The sequence below is a fragment of the Alosa pseudoharengus genome, unplaced genomic scaffold (genome assembly GCF_046254945.1).
Source record: "Alosa pseudoharengus isolate Yale_2024_CS ecotype anadromous, Long Island Sound unplaced genomic scaffold, YU_APseudo_1.1 YU_APseudo_1.1_scf_19, whole genome shotgun sequence".
Taxonomy (NCBI): Eukaryota; Metazoa; Chordata; class Actinopteri; order Clupeiformes; family Clupeidae; genus Alosa; species Alosa pseudoharengus.
The window spans coordinates 30,720,198-30,748,121 of record NW_027468657.1 but is presented as its reverse complement, the minus strand read 5'-3'; the positions used below and the strand labels follow the sequence as shown (position 1 = coordinate 30,748,121).

The 27,924-nt window shown below is 45.5% G+C and overlaps 1 protein-coding gene across 8 annotated transcripts in view; it reads left to right on the top strand.

Moving 5' to 3' along the window:
- The window catches only part of nlgn3a (neuroligin 3a), an 80,419-nt gene that overhangs the window by 14,730 nt on the left and 37,765 nt on the right, over positions 1-27,924 (top strand). For 7 of the 8 annotated variants that reach the window (XM_076293008.1, XM_076293009.1, XM_076293006.1 and 4 more), the window contains one exon: positions 4,154-4,303. In XM_076293008.1, coding sequence (XP_076149123.1) covers positions 4,154-4,303 — 150 coding nt within the window. The remainder of the gene's footprint in view (positions 1-4,153; positions 4,304-27,924) is intronic. The other variant, XM_076293007.1, reaches the window with a different exon arrangement.

Sequence of the window (27,924 nt, the reverse complement as noted above, 5' to 3'; positions counted from 1 at the left end):
CTAAATCTCCAAAGGTGGAATGTCAGGAATACATTTTTTTTTTAATATATTACGCCGAGCTCAGGGAGAGACAGACACCTTCTCCTGGTTGTCTGGTGCCGTGCCCTCTCCCGCAGCTGAGCAATGGATCTGCATGGCAGTAGCTTGGCACGCCAGGCCATGAGGAGTACACACACACACACACGCGCGCACACACACACAGAGTCAGACACTTTTCCTCAAACCCTGCCACAATTGGTGCCAGGCATCCCAGCTCCACCTGCTTGGGTGTTAGAATTAATTCCACTGAGCCTGCCCCTGGATTTCAACCCGGTGCAGATTGTTGCTCCAGGAAGCCTGAGGTTTGGAATTTATGATGGCGGTGATTCACATATGCCCCGTGTGGCTCTCTCGAGCTTTCTCTCTGATGTGGCTAGAGCGGGAGCCACTGCCTTCAGCCATATTTGGAGTGTTATCCTCCTCTCCTCACCGCAGATGAAGATTTCTGAGTGTCTTTCTTTCTTTCTTTCTTTCTTTCTTTCTATCTTTCTTTCTCATGCAATCACAGACTCAGTGAAGGAAGAGGATGACTGTAGAGAAGGAATGTTGGTTTGATATTTGATATTTTCTCTATATTTCTCCTCTCTACTTGAGATATCCCAAAATACTCCTGCTTTGAAGGAGACATGGCGTCCACAATGGACAGAGACAGCCCGCTTTCTGCAGCTTTGAACTGCAGCGCTGCTCTTTGCTGGACGGTGTAGGTGTCACAGATGGAGGACGCATGGCGTGTGATGTGGGATTTGCATGGCTGTGAGCAATGGGAGCTGTGAGGTGGACGGGAGGGACTGTGGTCCTCTGTGCCTCTCTCTCTCTCCCTCTCTCTCTCTCCCTCCCTCTCTCTTTCTCTCACTCTCTCTCACTCCCTCCCTCTTCTCTCTGCCAGGAGCTTGGCTTCAAAGAACACATCAAACCACATGCCAGCTCTCCGATCAGAATCATATTTAATGCACAAACACAGCGTTCGGGGTTGACAAAGTCACCCCCTTCAAAGGTCACCCTCCCCATCTGCGTTTGGATTGAGACCCAGAACACAGAGCATCAAAGCCGTGTCAAGCATCACACAGTAACGGTGTCCCAACGTTGGGGCCATTTTGTTGATGTTTTAACTCAAATGTGAAAAACAGTGACATGACAGTGTCCTAATCAGCAGCTATCAGCGTGACCACCAAGCCAAACAATAGAAGTGAGATGTTGCTGAAACAAGGACTCCACTAAGTAATACATGCAGATTGAGCATTTTGCTCATGTCCTCCTTTGTCTCTGTGTTCTTGTAATTAGGTTCTCTGTTTTGGAGAGCTTCCTAGGGTTGTCCAGTGAGTTTGCTGTGTGTTAATGAGGTTCAAAGCGTTGCAGGACAAAGCACATAATCAAAGATAGAGACTTGGATGGAGACCACATGCAGACAGTGGCAGTGCACATCTGTCAGCCCCATGAGCCTTTGCTCCTGTGAAGATGCTGCATGACAAGTTGCAGGGTTTTTTACAACAGACTGATTGTTTATAGCACTTAGAGCTATAAACAGAGATCGCTCTCTCTCCCTCTTACTCTCTCTTTCTCTCTCTCTTTCTCTCTCTCTCTTTCTCTCTCCCTCTTTCTCTCTCTCTCGCTCACCCTCTTTGTCTGTCTCTCCCCCCCCTGTTCTGGAAAATTCTCTGGAGTGATGGGCCTGGCACAATGCAAAAGTGCCTTCTAAAAAGATTTATGAGTGCTTTGTGCAGAGGCTGATGTGCCCTCCTACAGAGCTTAACTGGCACCGCTCAGCACTGGCATCATCTCCGAGTTGTTCCACAAAGCGACACTCCAGTCAGAAGACGACTCGCAATCTGTAGATTGTGATGACTTGTGCTCGCAGGGTACTCGAGGGCTCCATATCACTCTGTACATTACATGTGATGCTGTGGATGCCCTGTGTGCTGTTGTTATTGTATGCTGGTTCATGCACAGACACAGTAAATATAATTTTACCTCGTCAAGTGCTGGAGAGGGAGGAGGGCTGAGCTGATCTAAGGGGTAAAAATCAAACGAACAGGGAGTGGAGAACTTGTGTGAATGGGACAGTGAGCATCGGTATGTGTGTGTGTGTGTCTTTGTGAGTCATCCGTCCTCATTAATGACACAACATTGTCCGCATGTCAACCATCAGTGTGCATCCGTGAGCCTGACATTGCCATATGCATCCTTTAAACTCACATCCTCTCTTGAAAAATGTGGCCACATTTTGCGCCTTCTCCTTGTTTTTTTACTTTGTTTTTTTTTGTTGCTTTTTTTAGTGAAAAAAAAGTGTTCATGAAAATGTAAATGTTTCCAAATGAATTTTAATCAAACCTCTCTCTTCTTTCCCCCTCCTCTCTCAGCGTGTCCTTTATTTGGAATTCTGTCAAAAAATGCTGTGGATTTCTCTTGTGTTCTTTATTGTGCTGGTCCTCATAGACCTGAGACAGCTCTCAGGCCTTTTGAGGTGTAAGTCACAACATGAATATAAATGATCTGCTCCTTCAAGTTAATGAACTGATCAGGTAGTCCAGCTTGGCCTGCCACTTAGAGGAAGAACATGTACCACAAGATAGCCCACAGATGGGCAGCAAACATCACCATAGTAACATGATGTGAATTGACAAAAGAGGCGACTAATAACGTTGACATGACTAATCTCTGTTCTTGTTTCTCCTCTCCTCCGTTCATTTTGGTTGTTTGCTTTCCTCATTTTCTTTGTCTCTTTCCTTGTATCCATTTGTTCTGATGTCTCATGGTTCACCAGAACAGGACAAAAAAATGTTCATTTTCTCTCTTCATCCAAGTTTCACTTCATACATTTCCTCTCTTGTGTGAGATAAGTGTAAACAGATAATTGTCAGTTTTTTTAAATCACATATATTGATTGCGCCCCCAGATACCAGACGTGCAACAAGATGTATTTACGATGTGTTTGTCGATATTCAAGCCGAAAACAGGGCGGCTGCTTATTCCGTCTCTGAAATGGGAGATTGAATATGTTGTTGAATCATGAATGGGTGTTTTGGGGCTGGGGGGTAGAGAGAAGAGAAAAAAGGGGAAATAACAACCCCATATAGCCGTACAAAGCACCACTGCTTTCATGAAAGGCTCACAAAGTAATTTGCTTTGACTGTTCACATGCTAATGGGGGTGTGTGCGAGTGAAAATGCACAGTGCACAGACTCGGGCAGATTCACCAGCCTGGGTGTTGTTTGTGATTAGCTGTTCTTGAGGATTTTGAATTTTTGGTCTGCCGTATCCATGGCAACCTGAATACAATATAGGGCTTTTGAATCAGAGCCCAGTGGCTTTCTCTTAGCTCTCAAGGCTGAGCAAAACAGCTGCCATACTGGGAGTGAGAGAGACAGAGAGAGAATGAGAGAGAGAGAGACCAAGCAAAGGAGTGAAGGAGAATGAAGGAGAGAGCAAGAGGAGGAGAGAGACTTTCTTGTCTCTCCATTTTACCAAGCCAGTAATTCTGCCAGTAATCTCCAACAGGCTCTTGTTCCTTTTGGTTTCCCATTTTGATCTGACTAAACTGTTACCTCAGGGTGAAGAATGACTCTAGAGCGTCTCTGATTATGAACTCTAAAGATTCTCTAAAGATAACAAAAAACCATAAAGGGACCAATTTTCCATCCTCCCATAAAATAACCTGGACAGTTAGATTCTTATCTTTCAAAAAGCATAAAATTATTATTTATTACAGGACATGCTTACTCCCCTCCCACTAGAAGTATAGTTACTTCAAAAAGCACAGCTGCAGAATCCTCATCAAAATGGCCGTCATTTCATTCCAGCAGTCGGCAGACAGAGCCAAGCTGACTCTGAAAATGAGCCCAAATGACCAATTAGGTGCCTGACCTCTTGCGCCACCTCATCAGTTAGCATCTATTTGTTTTCTCATGCAGTTAGCAATAAAAGACAAATGACTGTGCTCATCCGAAAACACTGATGGCACATTAGCTGGTATCTGGGGAGGGCTTTCCCGTCGAACCCGACCGCTCTGCACTGTGTGTGTGTGTGTGTGTGTGTGTGTGTTTTTGGTTTTGTTTTTTTGCTCCTTACTGTAACGGCCTGAAGGCAAGTGAAAGTTTAACGGTGGCCACTCTTGCAGACATTCGAGACCAAGGTGCCAAGCCCGTCATGGTGTACATCCACGGAGGCTCGTACATGGAGGGGACTGGGAACATGATTGACGGCAGTGTGCTGGCCAGCTATGGGAACGTCATTGTGATCACGCTCAACTTCCGAGTCGGAGTACTGGGTAAGTCTGTACATAATGTGTCTTTTACTGTAGATTTCTGTGCTTTTCATGCATGACTTTAGAATGACTTCCTTTATGTGAAATGAATATGGGAATGTTCGAGTCATGAGTTCCACACTGTCAATACTTAGAAAGGACAGTCAATTTACGGGTTGCCATGACTGCCTCTAGCAAGAAAAGAGGCCTACTAAAGGAAAAACTCTCAGAAATCAGTTATCCCTGCACAACGGGGGTTTCGTTTGCAGTGGGAGAGTGTAAGGGTTTGATATCAGTTGGAGGGGAAGACAGACGAAAAGAGAAATCAGATTATCCAGGGAGCAGGTTGCAGCAGTAGGAGGAAGAGGAAGAGTACTGTTATCCCAGCCGTACAGCACACACCGGATCACTACCTTAATACTTTCTTACAGGCAGCAGTCTGTCCTATGTGAATGTACACTTTTCCTAGAAGAGTTTTTCCTGATAACTAGCATTCTGATGTTGTTTTAGTTTATTTCAGTTCAGTTTATTTAAGCAATCCTTATTGACAAAGAATAGATTTGTGGATCACTGTATGGAGCCCAGGTCCCGAAGATATAAGCAGAAAAGGAATGGTGTTTATGTGGCTTGTGTCTTTAATGGCATGATTGTACATTATGGTCCATACAACAAATCAATCATTATAGGTGCTCTGGTACAGACATGATATTATTCATGCTTGCTGAGGTTGTTTAGTATGTCTGAATTTAGCCAAAACATTTCCATCAGTGAGTCATCTCCTACTTTCACACCTGATTGTGGGATCCAAATGCCAAGCAATTGGGAGGTGAACATTTTCAGTGTGCTGTTGAAAGACAGCTATCTGTGCGCTCTCCACTCGTCTTCGGAGAACAAAGGCTAGGTGGCTCTAATAGGGCTATAGTTAGAAGAATGCTGCAAACAGCAAAGAGGGGGATATGGCCCATGGAAGGAAAAAATGTTGGTGCTGATTGCCTCATACCGAATGTTAGCTCTCCCAATGCCATGGAAACTAAGGGTCATATTTTCAGCTCCAACAGAGAGACATAAATAGGCCCCTGTCCACTTTTCCCTTCAAGAATCGTACATTTTAAAATGGTAAAGTACTTTAGTCAAAACTTTTTAGGGATTGAACTTGAAATTGAAAGCAGAATAACACTGAGATCTTGTACAAAACAGAATGATGCAGAGATCTTGTAATTAGCTTTTTATACATAGTTATGCCCAAGAATATATTTAAACCTGAAGACAAAGATATTTTTAGATCCCATCAAATATTTTAAAGTCCCTGGAAATTCTCCTATGAAATACACTTCAGCATCATTTATACGTTATGATTCACACCAAACTGACGGTGTGTGTGTGTGCGTGTGTGTGTGTGTGTGTGTGTGTGTGTGTGTGTGTGTGTGTGTGTGTGTGTGCACTTGGAAAATGCATATGGGTTCTTTAGAGGCCAGTCAAACAGAATTTAGCAACCATTGTGACAGTGTGACATTGTATACGTTAACCTTTGCCATGGAGAAGATGCACCAGACTGCAATAATCCTTCATTTACAAGTTGGTTACAAAACTCTGAAGGGATTATTGCCTAAAGTAGATTAAACAGGCCAAATATGACTGCTCATCCATGCCGTGCTGATGCCTGTCATTTAAGCAAAAAACCCTCACCATTTACTGTAAAATTATATTGGTAAGAGCGCATTTAAATTCAGCTAATTCAATCAGTATTCCCAATGAATACATTCTCCAGCTTGCTTCCTCAAATGTAGCCGCTCCAGCACAAACTGTAGCTAAATATTGTCACTTCTTTAAGTGCTTGGCTTTTAAAGTGTATGCCTTGCATACGTGATTGGGAGGGGTGTGAAGCAGAGGGAACAGACTATAAACTTTCCCCCCCCCCCTCATCCCCTGAAGGATACTGCAGGACTCCTTTCATTTGACTGTTGGCAGCTGCAGCACATGTAATTTAAATTCATAGCAGAACAAATAATTTCAAGTCAAACATATAAATAAATAAGTACAACAATATTAATGGGAAAATAGGCAGTCTTTTAATTAGGGGGCTTAAAGGGATGAGGAGAGAATAAGGGAAGCTGAGAGAATTAGACAAGATAATGAATAGGACGTGGAGACAGACAAGTCATCTGTGATGCTGAGCATTGACACTAATACAAATACTAAACAAAAAACAATAAAAACGGTATTTTACAGAGCCAGTAAACCCTTTTCTTCTGGTTACCCTAAAAATAATGTGTAGTCACGGGCCTGGGGAATCAAAGCAACGGACATTTTTTGATAAATATGAGTGGAGTGGAGTTAGCATGGGGATGTACAGCGTCTTGGATCTAATGATGCCACATTGGCCTTTCATGTAAATCAAAGGTCTTCATGAATGTGAAGGATTTATGCAAAACCTTTGCGGGGCATAGTTAGGCTATGTAACATAGCTCTAATGAAAATGCAGAGACAAGTGAGAAGAGTGAGATTAGTTTGAAAGAAAATGAAATGACAATTTGAAAAAAAAAAAATACAGTTGCTCTAGACCACCGTGTCGGTCCAATTAAAGTAGTCCGGCGAGTTTCACAGCTGGATTTCGTCCTCCTACAGCAGCAGTTACCTCTTTCTCTCTCTCTCTTTTTCTCGCCTATAAGGGACCATAATTATGGCTTCAAAGTGTGGGGCCCTCATTCTCCTGGGGCCCTATTTGGAAAGTTTCACATCCAGAACCATCTCTATTTAGATGAATGAGAATTCATTACAGGTGGAGTCAGTAATTACCAAAGCCAGGGACTCCGGTGCGATCCTGCCACAGATGAGAGCATCTCCTGCAGATGGGAGGTGGCCACGGGCTCAGGCCTGATGAGATAGGCTTCCCCGGGTAATGCTTGAGCTGTTAGGGCCAAGACCTGAGGAGCCTAGTTTGTTTACAAAAGGCCAATCTCGTTTGCTAGCAGCCCATCGATTGCTGTGTGTCTGTGTGTTTGTGTGTGTGTGTGTGTGTGTGTGTGTGTGTGTGTGTGTGTGTGTGTGTGTGTGTGTGTGTGTGCGTGTCTGTGTGTGTGTCTGTGTGTGTGTTAGTTAGTGAGTGAGTGAGTGAGTCAAACCAAGGAGAGCTGGACTGGGGTTGCAGTGTCTCTTTAATGATGTGTAATGAGTCCCAGTCAGAGGGGAGTATCTTGTATCACTGCTCTTTACAAATATAATTACTCACTGGCTCTCCAGAGCATGTCAATTTCCTGGTCCTATGGGGAAGACTTAATTACTGTTTCCAAACGCATTAAAAATTAACAAAAGCTGCCTCTCTTGCCAAAATTCAAGGTGAGACTTCCATTACCGCCAAGTGCTAGTCTGGTCACCCAGGGACTGGCCCGGTCCAGTGACATACAGTAGCTGTGGTGACATGCAGCAGTTGGCCGGGTGTGGCACAGTTCAGCGTCCACACATTTATAAATGAGTTATCCAGCTACGCTTGTCACATGTAATACACCGCAATGGACTGTAACTGAATGGACCCTTTTGTAGCCACTGCAGGGTCTTGCTCCCCCGTACAGAATGCTGGGGTCTGAAATCAAATGAGAGTGGAGCTCTCTGGAGCATGAGGAAAGGATTTGAGCATAATGTAGGTACGTCTCCAGCCAGTAATCAGACAGAATTCCGTCAATAGTGCAGCTAAGCCTACAAGATCTTCACACATGGCATGTGTGCATCCATGAGAAGAGAGGTTGGGGCAGTATAAAGGCTGATGAAATTTCTGCCTGCGAGGATTTTGCCTGTGTGTGTTTGTGCATGCGTGTGTGTATGTGTGTGTGGTGTGTGTGTGTGTGTGTGTGTGTGTGTGTGTGTGTGTGTGTGTGTCTGTGTGTGTGTGTGTGTGTGTGTTTGTGCACGCTCACACGCTGGGTTGGAGATCTCCCAATCATACTTAAACAGCTTTAGCAAGGCATCTCCCTTGGTTATGAGCAGCACACAATCTCCATCTCCTTTGTGCATCATTTGCCAGGTTAGATGAGGAGCAAGATCCTGCCTGTGCCTCTTGATTGGCTCTCGCTCGCTTGCTTGCTGCAGACAGCGTGCACATGCTCACCTCCAGACCGCACTCTCTCCGGCTCCTCAGTCCAGCTCAAATTGCTGGGCTGGTTCTGGAGAGTGGAGGCCTGAAAGTGCCCCACGCACTCCAGCCAAGTACCTCCGCGAGGAGCCCTGAAAAGCGACTACGCTCTGCTCCAGAGCTCCGGCACACTCTCTCTCTCTCTCACACACACACACACACACACACACACACACACACACAAACACATACACTCACAGACACACACACACACACACACACACGCAGACGCAGGAGCCGGTGTGAAAGGGAAATAAATTAGCAGTATTCCGCCTGCCTGCTTGCCTTGCCTTGCCTTGCCTTGCCTGCCTGCCACATCCATGTGGGACACAAAGGCGCAAGATTTACTCGTTTTCATTGGCGTTTGGATGAATTCCCCCAAATTAAGTCGAGAACAAAAACATTTATTCATCCTATTAATGTCAAAGAGTGAGGGATTGAAGTAATGGTGTTCATGCGCCGCTCCACTGTGACTCGCCTGGCACAGACGCACCGCAAATCAGATCCAGGAGTTTACCCATTCAGGGCTGCACGCTCTCCATTACGCCAATGTCATTTGCTCAGCGATATCAATGTTTGCGTAGATGCGGCACAACACTGGTACACTGGCATAAAACAGCGTTTTGGGTGATGGACAATCAGCTAAAGCTTTTAATAAGCGATAACTTGCTAACAAGCCTGATGGGGGAGTTTTTTTTTTTTTCTCTGTGCTGCAGGCTCCTATTTGTGAGGGCGGAGGGGCTGTTAGCTGACGCCATTGGGGGAAAGTCTGTCACGTTCTCCGATAAATTTGCAGAATCAAACGAAGGGCACAATTAAAAACATGTTAAACAGCTGATTATGCACTCCGATGGCAATGAAATGTCATGATTATCAAATTCACCGAATCTTCAAGAAGGAGTTAGACATGCAGTAGCATGTTATAGTCGACAACACAGGCTAAAAACAATACAGCAAACAATACAAGGCAAACATTCATTCATCCAATACAAAGCGCACAAGGTGCAACATGGCTCAGGGTTTGTTTCAGTATTTTGCCCGTTGGAGTGATGAATGGCAGTGTTGTGTTAGAAGGCTGTAAACCCTGTAAATCTCATTTGAAATGTCTTATCGGTTTCACTGGATTTGCACATGCGATGGACCACAGCTCGCCACATGCCGTTTACAGGCTTTAAAGAGAACTGATGATATAAAACCTCGATTATCATGAGTGCTCTCCTCGCCTAGCAACACATGAGTTACAGGAGATCATGCCTCTAGGGAATGATTTAAGTGTGTATCAAACAGTGGAAACGGACTTGTCATATATCAGACTATCAATCACTCACCTCTGAGATAGGCATTACAGCGAATAAATAATAAAATGATGGGCAATAAAAAATTACTGTAAGATAATGTACAGTACAATGGGGCTTACAACAAGTAACCTATGATAACACATGGATACAGCACAGCATGCACAATAGTGACCTATTTAAAAAACAAACTTATCTGTGATTATATCTCTGAAACCGGTAACATGGTTTGGTTGATCAAGGCTGCATTTATAATGCTCTTATAAAGCATTACTGTAGGTCCCTCAGGCATGTGTTTAGTGTAGAGCACCATTTAGTGCAGAGTGCTGCTATTCCATCCAGCTGGAACTATGCAATGTATTTGTAATGTTCATTTATTATGTTAAATACTTTATAATACAATATCAAATTCTGGCACTTGGGGAGGGTGTTATAAATCATAGGAGCCTGAATATTCTTAATACCTCAGGAACGATGCTATGGGGAAGATAAAGATCAAGATTTATTGCGCTCCTGGCTGTGTTGAGATGAAAACAATGATTACCTCAGTTCGCCTCGATTTGAAACACGAGGCTGTGAGCATGGTTTACAAAAAAAAAACATCAAAGGCAGCACCTGACAATCGTCTTTCATCTGGGTCAAGGACTTCAGAGGCCCAGCCTGTAAAGCAACATGCTTAACCAAAGGTGGCGGTTGAAAGCGTTCCAATTTCCTTGTGAAGGAGTCTTCCTTTGGTTTTCCTACTCTACCTAGATGTTTTGTTTGTTGATTCTTGAGCACCAACTGAGAAAAGCTTTATTCATCTTTTGTATCTAGGGGTCCAAGTAGAGAAGCTGTTGGACACCTATTGTTTTTGTTCTGCTTCTTCCTCATTATTTGCTTCCCAAAAACGCATTCTACAGCAAAAAACGTAATATGTAGCTTCTCAATGTTTTAGTTATACATCAAATTTCAGGCCAATAATGATTCTATTACCATGATCTTCTCAGATAAGGTCCAATCACAGCCACACAATATCCCCACTCCCCATTAAAGAAACCACATCATTTTGAGAAATTCTGTACATACGCTTCATGTAGAAGTATAATATTTGCTGTGCTTACAATTTGTCTCATTTCCTCAGTGACCTTCAACCTTTTCCCATTTAAATTTCAAAGGTTTGATTGCCATTCAGAATCTTCATCAGCTGCACAACATCTTAAATTGCATCTACTTTCAAAAGAATAGCATAATTGCATTTCACACCACTATTAATTATGTGTGCACTGTGAAGCTAGATCAAACTGCTGTGTTATCTTCCTTGAAATGTCAAGTATTCAGTCATTTGCCTTATGCGTTGTTATGATATAACACTGTTCCTCACTGAGTTTTATTTCATTGACTAGACCATACAATCTCTGAGACAAAATGCATAATGCACGCTTGTACAGATTCAGAGCGCAGGGAGGGACAGAACACCTGCTTCTGCATATTTAAAAATAACTGCAAATAAACTGCTGTGTGCAAACTTGCCGGTCTTGGGAGAGTTTTCTGTGTGTGTATTGTGTCTCAACGTGAGCACATTGCAGTAGGCTACAGTAATTACAGTCGTCAAGCTGAACACAGGCTGTTTAAGTTTCAAAAGATGGAGAGGATGAGAAGAGTTATTTTTTAACATGCGTTGGATAGGTCAACTATATTTCTCTGATTGCCAGATGCAAGGCTTTTCTTCCATCCATATAGTGGGGAAATCACTTCAGAGTCTGGGCACAAAAAGGAAAAACAAAGACCGATTAGAAAGGAAGAACATAAAACAAGAGAGACAAAAGTAATAACCATCCCAGTGAACAAGATAGAGAGGGAGAAACCACACAGAGATGTCTTGGACATGAGAAATACCAGAGAAATCCACAGCAATTTATACAGGCGAGTGGAAATAAACCACAGAGACATAACACTGCTCTGATTAGAACCGTGAGCATTGTAGATCTTGGTTTTGACACAGGGACCAAAACAAATTAAATGTAAATTCTCTAAATAATTACACATTTATTGGGCGCTTTATGAATTATTGTCTTTGTGCTTGGGACCCTCCCAAGAAATTGGTCCAAGCCCGAGGCAATTATTTGTATTTTTAAAGGTCCTTTAAAGCTCAATTTTATTCCTTGTGCCTCCCAAACTTCTTGTTTATAGTTTGCGAGATCTCTGGTGATTCATGGCGTCTGCGTTATTTATATTTGTGTTTATTCGCTGTAGCATTTCAATGGGAGTGAAACTACTGTTTCAAAACCCCAGCTCGAGTTTTTTTTTTCTACCTTAGCACATTTGTCCTTGAGGACTCTTTTTTTCAGTTGTGTAGAAACACACAGGCATTTCTTTTTTCCCTCCGGGGGGCAAATGCAGAATCAGGTAGACAAAGCCGTATCGAACAAAATGCAGTGTTCCTCTCCAAGAAACAGTCTGGTGTAAAGTGTAAAATGATTCAGACCCCCCCCCCCCCTCCCATCCCCCTTGTGGTGCGACGCTGCAGCTCATCTCTGTCCGTGTGGGAGGGGGGAGAAGAGGCTGTGTCCATCATCAGGTGTGTTTGGGGTCAAAAATGATCCATCTGAGGTGAATTATATTGCTTCTGCGGCCGGCTCTCGCTACTTGTCTTGTCGAGAGATTAATCATGCTCCCCAGCCTAGCGGAGGAGCCAAGGTCAGTAGCCTCTCGCCTGTGTGGGATGCGCTGCACGCCACGCCGCTCCGTCTCACATGAGGAGGGTGGGAGTGGGAGATTGGCGAGAGGAGGTTGTGACGGGGGCCGCAAGTGCGGAGGTAGGCGTGAGATCCACTCGTTTAATCCGGCCACATGATTCAACAAGAGAGAGAGAAAGAGAGAGAGAGAGAGAGACAGAGAATGAGAGAGCAAGGGGGGGTAGTCAGAGGGAGGGGGGGTAGTCAGAGGGAGAGCGACTTGAAAACAAAGAAGAACTGCTCAGAGTAGGTGGTGTAATTATTCAGATGGCGAGGTGAGAGTAGCCTCTGCCTTGCTGGAAAACATGCAATCTGTGCATGAGGAGTCAGGCGTGCGGAATGCTGTAACCTGCGTTTGAGCCGCACAACACCGACCTTAAGCGAATGACACCAGAAGGACGAGGCTCGTAAGGAGATAACAACAAACAAACACGATAAATCATCTAAAAAACATGGCATACAAACATCAGCCGGCATACTGCAAAGCATGCAAAAACACGAAGGTACAAAACAGGAACAACCCCTACTGCAAACACATACACTCACACAGAGACACACACGGCGGGGGGGGGGGGGTTGTAAGGCTGGTGAGGTTGACCTTTGACCTTTGGTCCTAATTCTCCCAATCAGAGTGTTGAGGAGCAGCTGAGGTCTCATCTCCAGGGGGTTCCCTTGTCACCCCTGATGTAGAATTTATGAAGGAGACATTAGATATTTATTAGAATTAAGAGCAGCCACGGGCTCAGGAACAACAGAAATTAGTCATTAGGGGCACAAGTGAGATTCCTTCCCAGCACTTGATGTACAGGATAGACGTCTCCCATGGAGAGCAGCAGGCTGTAGCTCTGCTGTAGAAACCATATGCAAGCTTGACGTGCGTGGTGTGGTAGATCACTGAGACTGTGGCACTCTGTTGGGAAGCCTCGTCGATTTGCAGAGTTAATTAGCGAAAGGCATCCATCTTCTGTGCTCAAACCCATGCTCCCTCATTCACCCCCCCCCCCCCCCCACCAACTTTCCAGCCCACAGTGCAACAGTTGGATGTAGACAGAATAAACATCTTGAAATACTTCGCCGAAGACTGTGTTGGCGGTCGCTGCTCGTGGTGGGGAATTTTGTAAATATCATGGTGGATTGGGGTGAGCCCACCGCACAGCAGAATGCAATTTCCTCATGAATAATACCAACAAAGCGTGGCGATAGACTTAAATGCTTTGTTTGACCAGGTTTGCGGCAGGTATTCCGTGACATTCTCTCAGAGGAACTGTCTGTCAGAATGCATTTTCCTTTGGTATGGCTGGCTATTAGTTTCATTTCAATACACCACCTACTATACCACGACAAGCGACTTCCCCTCCTCATAGCAATTCTTGCCAGATTGTTCAGGTAATAGACAAGCAACAGTGACAACAAAGCTCTTCACACCTCCCCCTACTTGAGGGGGGAATTTGAAGCTTCATTTCATCCATTTCTTTCTTTTTCTGATGGTGTCACCTTGCACACAACAATATAATAAACTGCTCTCTTCTGAAATCCCAAGCCAAACCAAGCAATGAAAGGCATCTGAATACAACAAACATAGTCCTCAGCTCATCACCACCATCACCAGCCCCCCCCTCCCTCTCTGAAATGTTAATTCATGGGTGTAGGTGTGGGATGGGGGCCTTGGAGCAGTGCCATGTGATCCGTGACCGCATGCTACTTGTCCTTTCCTCCTGGTGACCACATGCTGGTGTAATGACCTTCTCCATTAACCCCACTGCGCAGCTGTCATTTGGACTATATAGATTATACAGGTCTTCCATCACGACCATGTCAAAGAAGATATATGTCTCTAGCTCTCTCACTGTATTGAGACATGAAATTAGGAAAATTATTGTTCTTTCCCCATATTTTGTTTTACCTTGGTTGTCTCCTGAGCAAGTTTGGATTATCTAGGAGATGAAAAATAGGTTGGTTGTACCATCTGCAATACTGACACGTTCCTTCTGATGGTTTGATGAAAGCAAACTGAAAGGAACATGCAGCCATTTTTAATTTATTCTGAATGACATTTAAAAAGCTCTGAGACATGCTGCTCCCTCTGTGGAAGGCCAGCTGTTTGGAAAGGTAATAACGTGGCTAAAGCTCTGTAAGTCTGAGATAAGAAGCGTGTGCAAAGGTACTCGCACAAGAGACTTTTGTTTCAAACGCACACACTGAAATACGTGATCAAAAATGGAAAGGGGGGGGGTCAAAGTTTTGCAGAGTCTCTGTTGGCATTATTCATGCCCCCCCCCCCCCCATCACTCCCCCTTCTGCTTCCATCCCTTACATCTTTATCATAGACATTTCCATTTATCGGCCACAATGCCAGTGGCTCTATTTCAGCCTCATTCTTCTGCCTGCCGTGTCAGCAATCCACCCACAAAACCACATCCTCTGGCGTTGTTTGATGGACTCTGGTGCACCCCACATCACTAGTTATGGCAATTCATCTGTGTCTTGGAGAATGACAACATGGTGACGTACTCTCATTGCAAGTATAATGATACTTTGCTAATGCATGTGCAACATTTTGAGTTTCTTTAATGTATGTTTTTTTGTTGTTATTTTATCTGTGATAACCTTAGCCCACTGAGGCATAGCATATATTCAGTATAGAATGGCAGTCAGAGGATATGAAATGCCCTGCAGGATTTTTCATCATTAAAAATAGAACAGCGGAATGCTGTTTGGATTACAAATGGTGAAATTGCAAATGCATGTCTTTTTGGGCACTGTCTGAATCAATTGAACAAACTGGCATGATATTTGATGGCCTCTGAGCTCCCATTATTACAACAATATTATGGCTCAGATAAGTCAGGGCTACTGCAGCAGAATTCCAATATAGCAGGCAGACTATTTGTATTGCTGGTAGTCCTTCAGGGCCCCACACAAGGGCATGCGGGCTCAGATAACTCAATTTTTAACAATTAGCCCCTGACACATCACAGCCATGGAAAAACTGCTATATGAAACATGTAGATAATAATTGGCAAATATAGGAGTTTGGAAATCGCAGCGGCAGATACGCGCATGAGAGGGGGGGCTCGTGAGGATGCGCTGGCGTTCTGTTCCTGCTCTTCTGCTTGAGAGAACACCTTGGTTAACGACCTCGCAGTCAAAGTGTAGACTGGAGTGATAATTCAGTGGATATAAATAGTGCTGCTCCACAGCGTCTCATCACTTCATCACTGCTGTCCTTTTCTTTTTTTTTTCTTCTTCCGCGAGAAGGAATCTCAGAAGTGTGGGGCCAACATTAATAATCAGGTGATTTCCCCTTCTCCAACACTCTTCAACACCACAATTCCCCATTGTAATACGCCATCGTTCATGCAAATTAAAGCCCCATTTCTGTGCCATGTTTCACCGTCATCGGGGGGGCCAGTCCACATACGGAGAGACAGACAGCAGAGGAGGATCTGCATACTTAAGCGCTGTTCGATTATACATCTGTATCTGATTACTAAAGCACATAGATGTAATTACTGTAATGAATTCTCTCGCCGTGGTAACGGCGTAAGGATAAAAAATAAAAATAAAAATTCTCTCGCCATCACCTCAGCGGCTTGTCGGCTTGCCAGGGTCGCATCCAGTGCTACAGGCCCGGCAAACTCGAGCGTGACCTTAGGCAGTGACCGACCTTGCTGCATCGCAGTCTGATGTTATTAGATTGCCGGTGGAAAAGAAAAGGAGGGAGAGGAGGAAGAGGGAGGGGGGAGGAGAGTGTAGGGGGACGAGGGAGAAAGGTTGCAATAGCGAAGGCAGTCCATTGTGCCCGGGTCTGATCTTCTCTGCACTTTCCAGAGGAAAACAAATAGTGCTGTCGGAGGGCATTTGGCTCGCTGTGTAGTCACTCAGATAAAGGGCCACCAATGTGGAGGGGAGAGAGGAGCCCTGTGAGAGAGGGCTTACCCACCGGGGGGATTTGGGAGGCAGGCAGGGGGATCTTCCTCCTCGGGGGCCACGAGACGTCTCTCTCTCTCTCTCTCTCTGAGAGCTTCTCTTCTCTCTCTCTTTCTCTCTCTCTGTGCTCGCACACAAAAGAGCCCCCATTTGAGAAGAGCTCTCCGGAGGCTAGCGCTAACAATTAAAAAGATGAGTTTCTGGGTCACTGGAGCACAGCCATTTCTCAGACGTCTTTTAGCGAGAAAAGGCGGCAAAATGGTGGGTGGAGCGAGTCTACCGCTCGGCCTGTTCTCTTTCACCTGATGGAAGGACTGTCCTACTTAGGGGCGGCCGTACGCCAGCGGCGGTAAAACAGCGAAGTGCTGTAAAAGTTGCATGGGGCACTGGTCCACCACATTGAGTGCCTCTAAATATTCAGACCATCATCCCCTCGCATCAGTGTGGGCTGCATGAAAAATAGCACATTCAAAATGGATGCCAGGCTCAGTGATCACTCCAATTGTACAGCTTGCCAAACATGGTGACTGTGTTAAACGTTGTCGCTTTTTGAGAGTCGATGATTCCTCTCGATTTTTGCTGTTAGATTCCAGACAAAACCTAGTTTTACGGTCAATCCCTGGCTGAACTGCTGTGATAGGGTTTGAATTTGTCAGTCATGCTGAACACTTGGAGATAATAAGACAGTTGTAAGTCTCTTACTGTACCCTCTCTTCCCCACACTCCTAATATGCATAACTATATGTATTGATAATCTCCCTGCTAGTGTTAGTGCTGAAGCTTTAATTTCAAACTGTTGGCACCCTGGTATATGCAGCTCCCACAGAACCATCTTTCACACAGGATTATGCTCTAGATAATGCTGACTGTTCAGTTTAGCAGGAAAAAATTTGCATTTTTCATTCAAAACCCCTATTTGCATTTCTTCACAATATGGCTGTGGTCAAAATTATGGAAGTGATTTTAACAATCGACCAAAATAAACAGCTTAGAAGCATTTCTGTGGGAGTAAAGAAAACAAATTGAGCCTGCCATACACAAGCTAAAAGCATCGTAGCAGAATTTGACTGTGCATGGAGTGGAGCCCCACCTGGGGCCTTCTGATTGAAGCTAATTACAGCACAGGTTATTTTAAATTGATGATAAATGCTTTTAAAGGTGTTGGTCAAAAGATCCAACTCGACAGCACTGACCGTTCTCTAATAAATCACTGTCAATCTTCACAGCTAGAATGTTTTTTTTTTTTCAGGTCCTTTATTTTTTTACTATGAGATGTAGTCTACTGCTGCATGAAAAGCTGCATGAAAATGTTATATTCTTGGCAATTGGTACTAAGAGAAAAACAAACAGCTCTTCCCTTCAGTAGTTGAAATGTACATTTACAAGTGGAGAACGTAATAATTTAATTGAATGTACAGTATTTCTCAATGGAAAGTGCTATAGTCCAAAACAAAATTAAGGCTTTGTTCTATTTCATAGTGAGCCGACTGCGAGGGGGATCATTGGGACAGAATACAAAGTCTGGAATCGTGTGTCTGGAATCAATATGTGTGATGGGGGGGGGGGGGGGGGGGTCGGTTACTCCACTGCAGTGCAGTCATATCCAGAGGTGTTCACACAAGCCTGTAACCCTCACCATCAACCCCGCAAATTAGCCAAGGCACATCCCCACCCGTTCTAGACTAATGTATATCTGAGAAGGGAACTGCCTCATTAAATTAAATAATGAATGAATGGTCTATAATTATGAAACTGCTCACAAGCGAGACTAATTCTACTCGTGGTTTAATTAGTGGAGACGTCTGCCACTCAGAGGCTCATTCCATTTCAGAGGTGCATGAGACGCAGATACTCTAGTTCTTAGATAAGACCTGCACATGGGATTCAGGCAGGCTGCACCAGAAAGAAAAAAACATGCCTCTTGTTCAGAACCAGGCAGAGGGTTTGGAGAACTGTTTCAGGACCGAAATTACCAGGTGAAAAACACCTGCGATTCCGGTGGAAAGCCTATGGGCAGCAGACGAATACTGATAAGACCGTCTGTGAGGCAGGTTCGGGAGGAAGGGTTGATAAGCGACCTTCAGTGGAAACCACAGAGTTCACAGTCACATCTCTGCTCTGAATCGACTATTTTAAGTGATTTGTTTGCTTGACAAGTCTCTGACGTGGTTTATCAAGCCTCAATTAGTGGCTGATTGAAAGGTTACCCCAAAACATGCACACGCACACTATTCCAGTAGTACCACTGAAATTTGTCTCCCCTGTCCGAAGTCACTCAGACATGAAGCATTTACCAGTGTGCTATGTAGATGATGCTCTTCGGGCAGAAAATAGGTCAAATCAAGAGTCGGTCCCAGCTCTGCTCCCTGGGGCCTCTGTAGATGGAGATTAAGAGTTTGGCTGCCGTTGAGGCATAATGCGTGCACTAGCCAAACATCCACAAGGTCAGAACACAAGCGCTGTCTGAGGTCTTTGCATGCCCAGACACTGAGCAGGCATGATAATGAGCTCCCTTCAGTGAACAATCCAGACTGCTCGCTTGACATGAGGAACCCAAAAACTGTCAGGCAGTCAACCTTCAAAAGGGGGCAAAAGAAGAGGAGGAAGCGAAATGAAAGTTGAGATGACATCTACATATCGACGTGAAGCGATGGAAGTAACTTGGAAGGAAAAAAAGGAAACGAATATCTTTTCTTCGCACCTCCACACCACCAAAACCTACCAGGAGATGAGAGCTGACAGCTCTTCAGAGGGATCTGAGAATAGTCCACCATTTTCTCACAAACTGGGACCAAATTACGAGGCCTGTGAGCTGCTCTGTGTCTAAAAGGCTCATTTGGATGTGGAAGGGGAGATCCTGTCTAGTTCTACATTCATGACATCCCCCCATTCATTTGGGCTCACTCAATCTCGACGACAACTACACAGCGTGAACTTCCGGATTGACAGTTTAAAAGGCAGATCATTCGACCCATTCCCTAGATCTCGCCCGGCAGATAATAAAGGGTCCTCGACAGAGGTCACTGAATTAAATCAGGAGATTTGATGGGGATTGCGCCAAATTGAATGGCGGACTAACCCAGTGAACCTGAATGGAGCGGTGGCCATTTAATAAAGGCATGATGCCCTTGGAGTGGCAAGTTTTTTAATGCCACGCTACCTCATCAGTCAGCGCACTGAAGTGTGCCACGGAGTCTCGTGGGGACTCAAGGGTCATGTGAGTGCTTGGTGACAATTTCTCTCGACCACGTCGCCCCGTCTTTTTTGGCTATGTCAGCACACACTTAAAACCACAGTTGTCATATTTAATTGCATTACCTGCAGAGCCCCACTTCTTTTATTAATTTATTGTGGAAAAGTGGAAGGGGAAGTGGGGATATTACTTGCGTTTGCGCTTCTATGGGTAGAGTGTCCTTATACAGAGGATGACACATACACGACAAGTTAAATTTAGCAGTGGTGACAGGAGCAAATGATTGGATTCTTCGGTAGTGGGAGGACCAGTTGGTGGCTCTCTCCAGGCTCATTATCAGACTTTTATGAGTAATCGTGGCATGGCACAGAAACGCAACTTTGAGTAGCAGCTCAGCATAGAGCCCCTTAGATTTCCCCAATCACCACACAACTTGCAAAAAATAAACAAGAGCAAGTCCACTTGGATAAGAGCATTTGCTGCCCACACCCATAACGGCTCAACAATACTGCAGAGTAAAACCAAAATTAGCATGGCCTCAGATCCAGGGAAAAAAGGGATTTGCTTATGTTAAACCATTTGGACTAGCGGCTAAAATCCCTTTTAAGAGTCTAAAAACAACATTCATGCTTGCGATGAAACCCACGGATCAGAGAGTACAAGAGAGAGAGAAACAGGGCCATGGTCAGGAGCTGGGAGGGGGTATAAAAATGGTTTTTCAATCCTGACTTTGCATGAGGCCATTCTCTCTGGTTGGCCCAGGGCTCTCAGGTGTGCCACGCGGCAGGCTAGCCAATGGGCAGTCTGGAACAAAAAGCCGCGGTGACATTCCATCTGACGGAAACTCCTGCGGGGGAAAGGCAACGCTGCCGAGCTGTCAGGCAGATTTCTGGGAGATGTGGAGGGAGTAAAGCCAAACAAACAGAACGCTGGCACAATCTCCCATCGCCAGCTAGAGCAGCCCAGCTCCCGCAGCCGTCTCCTGGGAATCGCAGGAGCGCGAGATGAAACAGAAAGAAAGATCTAACCGTTTTTTTTTCTTCTTCTTCTTCTCTCTCTCTATCTGTCTCTCTCTCTCTCTTTTTGTGAGGAGAACAGAGTTCTTTCACATCAACACATTAAAAGGGAATGGCATAGTTAAATGATGAAAACAGGAATCACCTCCTCTGTATATTCAGCTGTTTCCTCAATAAAAGTATTGGGGTTCCCATATCCCCTGCTGTTTCTGAGAATGAAACCGAATGATCCTTTGCTTGGGTTCAGTCTTATTGGACTAGTGTGCAACTCTTCCTCAATCTCCATAATGTGTTGCTATTGCTGTGCAATATTTCATGGTTTATGTCTTGATTTGACACAGTCACAGTCGCAGAGGGTTGCATAAGACCAGGCAAACGATCCTGCTATTAAAGACTCCACTTTTCTCCTCTCAGTGCTATTGTTAAAAGAAGATGCATGCCTCTCTGAAGACAGCCAGTAGGGCTATTGGGAAATGATTTCAGTCACTCCAGGATCTTCCAAGGGGTTTTTGTGATTGATTGTTGTGGTCAAAAGTGATGTTATTTTCCTACGGAAATTCCTAAAAAATCCACGTTGTGATTGTAGCAGCAGTATGTGTATGATTGTGCAGCCGAACCTACTGTAGGAATTCTTAAATTTGAGTCATATAATATCAATCATGAAAAAAATGCAGAAATGTCATGACTTAAATTTTTCGTGAATGGATGAAAATGTGAGTTCCCAAAAACCTGACGAGACTTTGAGAGAGTTTTATGAAGAGAAATATTATTGGAAGACTGGGGGAGGGGGGCAACACGCTACAGACAAAACGCTCCCCAGCATCACAAGAGCATGTCTCTGCAGCCAGAAACACAACAAAGCACTACAGCAGAGCCTCCTGTCTATAAATCTATGAGAAAAAACACATCCATTCATTCAGCCACGCCAAAAAAGACATGGGTGCGGCAGGGGAAAGATCGTTTTTGACTTCAGAAATACTGATCAATTCTGTAGCACTATTGTCTATGGAGCACTTGTCAGAGCATAAAGAGTACATGTAACAAAGTCTTTGCTAAAAAGCTGCTAGTGGATTTGTAAACCCTAGTGGATCTCGCTGCCATTAGATTTTATGTGGAATTACCTAAAAAGAATGCCACTTATTCACTTAATATGCAATAAAAGTATACATCTCAAGTTTTAGGACTTTTCTAGTTTTTCTGAATGTGAAACTATACAACTAAACGCAACCCCAAAGCCCGTGTGCATCCACTGAGTAATAAGGTTCTTTTCAGTCACAGAACTGAACTATGACCACTTTGAAAGACTGCCCACATGAATTCCCCCACGAGCCAATCACTGACAGATTTGATGAAAAGACTAATGACTTTGGTTGAATAGATTGAACTTTTCTTATCATTCAGCAATTGTGTTAAAGATTTCATGAAAAGTTGTCCTTTGTGATTATAGTAATCATCCTGGTAGGGTAATGGCATGACCTGTGCAGTCCATTATTTAGGCAACTACACCTCCATTTCACATTGATTACATAATGACTGGGGCCAGACCCTACTCAAACACCAGACACAGACTGGAGGCCTGACTCCAAGCCTGGTTACTCCTGACTCTTTGTATACAGGATAATCAATAGACAAACAGGAAGATATGTGCAAATCTATTTTTTTATTTTATTTAAGAAATAATAGGATCACAACAACCACCATGCAAATGGTAATTATGCAGACATGCACACAATGAGACAGTTAGAATCATATACTGTATGCCTTTCAGCGTGATTTATTTTGCTGGACTGGGCGGCGGTCATATTTTGTACCGCTCTGCGGTACATCTAGTTTTATTGTGTGTTTATGCCCAGGGTTTTAGCCCAATAAGACATCACCAGGAACATGCCCTGCTGTATATTTAGCTTTTACTGTTCCAGTGGTGAAGCACAGTAAATAATAACCCGGTTGGAAACCTTCTGCAAAAACTTTAGAAATGAAGGTATTTTCTATTATTTTCTGGTACAATTTATATAATCACTTCAAAAACAATGTTATTGCATGTTTCATTCAGCGTTCTTCTACCTCTATACTCTGCTGTAGTGCCACACAATAATTTAAAGCTGCAGTGTAGGTGGCACAAACTACACAGGTCAACAGCTTCAAACAATCTTGTCCGTGTGCACACCTGACCTTATCATACACATGCCAACCTACATATAAACACACCAGCTCAAGCATCAGGCATAATTACAAAAACAACGGAGTTCTCACTTAATTAGCTATGACAGCAACTCATTTCTCCAATGTCAGATTCATGGCTACGGTTGAGTAATGTTGGTCATTAATGAGTGCTAAACATCAGCTATCTCTCCCTATATCTCAGAGAGGAGAGCTCCCCAGGGAGATGCCAAGTATGCTCCATTTACATGATCATTATGGCTGCTTATGCTATGCTACTTGGCTTGGGCTTGGTGAGCTCTTTGACTTGGTGCACATTATTAGGGCAGATTTAGCATGGGGATGGGGTGGGGTGGGGAGGGGGGTGTTGGGGCCTGGGGAGTTACATCCAAGAGGAGTGTTAAGCTGAGGTTCAGACCCTCCGAGGCAGCCATCAAATCCCCAGCTCAGCCCCTGCTCTGAACAAGCGGTGCCTCTTGAACTCCTCTGCCGGGTTTAGCTCGGGGAGGCCACTTTTATGTCGAGTGCTTAAAATACGCTATGCGCTTCTACAAGCAATCCACTCCAAAAAAAAAGAAAGAGAGGATAGGGGTATGGATGGGATGGAGGGAAGGCAAAGGGTCAGTCCATTGAGACAAGCGTTTTGAAAGTAAACCATGCTTAGCTGGGGTTTGTAGTGGTATCAGGGTGGAAGAGATGCCTCTCATCATCGACATAAGGCTCAGCATCCTGGGCTTCCTGTGCCCCAGCATGCATTGGGTTAGGCTGGCAGCATTTGCATACGTGGCAGATCCAGACTGCCCAATAGCAGAGCTGCGTTTTGCAAAAAAAGAAAAAAAAAAAGAAAATGCCTCAGATTGATATCTTCCATCATAGTGGTCATAAAGACAGTGGGAGATGGGGATGGTCTGGGATTCATCTGGGAGAATATAAGTGCCTTTCAGTTCAGCTGGCATCTGTGCTTAGTGGAGGGAGACTGGCCCTCGTGACAGGTGACAGCAGAGTGCAATGAGAGGTTTGAGATGGGGAACGTAAACTGTTATGCCAATAAGACGGAATGATTAATTTGAGGAGCAATTCCTATGGATCACTGCACCCTGCCAAGGGGAGAGGCTTCTGTCAATTTGGTTTCGAGAGGGGAGTGTTTGATTCGAGCCTCGGAGGGCGGTTTTGGTGTGTGTTTCTGCAATTGTTATTGCACTTCTGAGGGTGTGGATGTGGGTGTATGCAAATGTCTTTCTCAATGAATGCGAGCGAGTGTGTGTGCATGGACATTTATGGCTCTCTCTGTGAATGTGAATGTCCAAGTGTTCCTTTCAGAGCATAAATGTTTTTTGTATAAGCGTGCGTGTGTGTGTGTGTGTGTGTGTGTGTGTGTGTGTAACCTGTGGTGGTGGAGGGAGGGGGAGGCCCCCCCACCCTCTGCAGCGGTGCTGGGAACTAATTGAAATGAGAGGCGATGTGCGAGTCTCCGCCAACATCGCCGAGCCATTCGTCAGGGTGACATCACTGCACTCACACCCCATCCATCTCCGGCCCTGGCGGCAGAGCCCTCTGCACTCCTCCCCGTGATTAATACCCGGACCTCCCCCCGACCCCCCCACCTCCCCCCACCCAACACATACACACACACGCTGCCGCACGCTGTCACTCCATTCCCCCCATTCAAACACCGCCGGCATCGTGCCGGAAGGCAGGCAGGTGAGCCGCAGCCCCCAGCCAACACGCAGCCCCTATCCGCTCCCGGCGACAGCCGAGGTGTCCACCTGCCGCTCGGCCCACCGGGGGGGGGGGACAGAGGGGACGGAGGAGGGACCGCTGGGCGGAGTAGCCCGGCGCTCCCCGATGATGTTCCTGCAGCGAGTATCTCTCCGGGTTCCCACAACTGCAGCGCTGCGAAGAGGCTCCCCTTGTCATTAGAGCTGCAGTGCACAAGATCAATGCGGTTTACACCCACACTGTACTGAGGTGTGTGTGGTTGTGCGGGGCTCAATAGCCAGCTGTCACGGCTCTGTACTGAAGGTCACTGAAGGGAGGTTAATTCAGTTTGTGAAGGGGGGGGGGGGGGGGGGCGGTCAGATCCTAACGTGATTAGAACAGCAGTCTGCGAAACGAGAAATCACAGCGAGGGTTAAGGTGATGCCATTTAAAGCAGAGTCTTGTCAGTACAGAGGCATCAGAAGAACAGCAGCAGCAGAGCAGGAGTGTGCAGAGGTGATGCTGGGCACACAGGCATAGCGTGAAGCCTGCGGATGGATGTTGATGCCTAAAACAAACTGAGAAACATCTATCAAATTCCATTCCTGGTACCTTTATACTGTGGAAAAAGACTAAGGAAAAAGAATTGAATAGCGGGAAATTGTTGCAGGTAAGTTTGACCAGCTGTTATTCTCCAAGGCCCTGCTGCAATGTTTCTGAAAACTCGTAACATACCAAGTACCTCAAGAACAGCTCATTACTGCAAGGAACCAGACAGTCACTCCCACCTGAGAGCGAGAAGAACCGGGCTTTTGAAGATTCTCTAAATTACGACCTTTCAAAACGATTCCTCTCCCTTGATTTGCTTTGATAAGCCCCGTCTGATCTAAGAGGCATCCTCTTTCCCTATTCCTCACCATGTGCATGCGCGAGCGAGAGGATTTTCTCTTTTTCTTTTTCTGTGTGTGTGTGTGTGTGTGTGTTTGCTACCTCCTTATCCGAGCAATGTGATGCAAACCTCCACTTAGAGTAAAAGCATTTCGCTGTCTCCGAGAAGCAGCCCGCCCGCCAGCCGGGCCCGCCACCGGCACTGAGTGCCCGCTGCCCCCCCCCCACCCCCACCCCCTGGTCCCCATGTCCAGGTCTCCACCGCTCACTCATCCACCCACCCCACGCGTCCACCTCCACCTCTACCCTTCCCTTCCCGCCTCTCCTCTCCTCTCCTCTCCTCTCCTCTGAGTGTGATTGATTGAGAGGTGCTCTCTGTGTCACGGGGCCATTGTATGCAAACTGCCCCTCCGTACTGCTGCTGCTCCAGGCGTCCCCAGAGCTGTGTGTGGACCACCTCTGCCAGGGGTGGAGGGAGAGGGTGGAGGGGTGGTGGGTGGGTGGGTGGGTGGGGCGGGGACGGTGGTGAGTGGGGTGGGCTGGAGCGCTGGTTGGTGTGTATGTAATCAGATTAAGAGCCTGCCTGTCACAGGCCGGCCACCCAACAGCTGGTCCATCCCAACACCAGTGATTTATTTCTTTCATCTCCGCCGCCTGTCCTACAGCCGCAGATCCGTTTTCTGGGGGTAGAAGGGTTTTTAGGACAGGGAATGTTGTGTTAGGGGCTTTTTTACGCATTAGATTTATGGCCGTCAGAGCTAAATTTTTGTGAGGGGGCTGTAACTGCGGCTCCCGGTGATGTGCAATCTGTATCAGTGGGAGGCTGAGCGCCCGTGGTTCAGCGTTTCGATCTTCCGAAATGGAATTGTGAGGCTGCCAGATTATCAGTGCTCAGCAAGTGAATGTGATGAATGAATGTAGTCTGTAGTTTAGTCAAAGCTTCTCATGTACTTGTTCAAGCCATGGTCAAAAAGCTTCGCTTCTACATTGCAAACCTTGCAGGATATGTTCCTGCTTAGTATACCAGGCAGAGTAGTTAATATTTGTATTATATTTTTATTTTGATATGTTATTATTTTGTGTATTTTTATTTTGTTATGGTCATCAGCAATATTATTGCAGCCCCCCCTTCAGGTTTTTAATAATCTGTAAGTTAAAGATCCGTGATCAGCATTTTCTTTTGAATACAAACATTCTGTCCTATTAAAAGAAGGTCTATTCTAAACTGATTAAAAGCGTGAATTTGGAAGTAGCCCAATAACGAAATAGCAATGACATGCCTTGCAAGCTATGCAAAATGCTTTGGAGGAAATTTGTCTCTTTCTAGAGAGAAATGTCTGTTTGCCAGAATGTTTTCCCTGTAGCGCTGCTTCAACGCTTGTTTACTAAATTTATGGCTCAGCTCCCTTCTCTTTCCCCGGCCTGACCGGAAACGTAGACAATTCAACACATCAATGGGCTCCAGTGTTCAAACTGCCCCCCCCCCCTCCTGAATCCTTGGTGTTCACACCCCTCTCCTCCACTGCGTTATTGAGTATTGAGCCATGAACAGAAACCATGAGCAGAACACCACGGCAGCACAAATAGCATTTACCTTCATTCATAGACTCTCTCCTCCTCCTCCTCCTCCTCCTCCTCCTCTCACTTGATACCCTTTTTTCTCTTAACAAACCTTTTTTTTTTTTTTTTTTTCATTTTTACGCATTTGTGGAATGTTAAATTGTTGAGTGAGTGGAGTGGAATGGAGGAGAGGGGTGGGTCTTAGCAATGGAGGATGTGGAGGCACTTGTGGTAATAGGACCAACCCCCCCCCCCATTCCTCCACTCCCTCAGAGGGATGAAGCACCGCTGGGGTGTCCTCAGCTCATGGCCAGTCCCCTGCACACTAGATCTTTATGTGCCTTTATGTGTGTGTGGAGGGTGGCCCTCCTCTTTCTCTATCTCCCTCTCTTGCAGCCTCTCTCTCCCTCTCTTTCCTTTTCCCTCTCTTTCTGTTCCGCCTTCACATCCCACACCCCAGAGCCTTTCCCATTTAGAGCCCAGCCATGGCTTAGGGGGAAGTTGCCACTCTTTTGTTGTTTAGGAGGAGATGTGGGAGAAGAGGGGTGTGAGGGGGATTTTTTGTGCGACTTGTCAAGGCTGTGATTGTGTGGGGGCCCCTCTTTCCGCGCCACCCCCACGGACTGGCCGAGCTGGCCCCTGGCTGGATGGTGTGGACACACAGACGGCCTTGTTAGCTGGCACCAGCGGAGAGAGAGAGGGAGAGCTGGGAGGCAAGGGGATGGGGAGGAGGACGAAAGAGAGAGAGAGAGAGAGAGACAGAGAGAGAGAGAGACGGAGAGAGAGAGATGAGAAAGACTAAAAGGGTAGAGAAGGGGACAGAGAAAAAAAAAGAAAGAGAGAGAGGCCTTGGCCATGGGCCAACAGTGCTTCTCTGATTGCGTCATCATTGCCACCCCTCCTCCTCCTCCTCCTCCTCTCTCTCTCCCCTTCTTCTCCTCTTCCTCTTCTCCTCCCCCGTTTCTCGCCTTGCTCCTTACACCACTTCCCTCATGCTCTCAGTAACAAGCATCAAAGCACTCTTTCACTCTTTCTCCTCCCGCTCTGCGCTCTCCCCCTCTG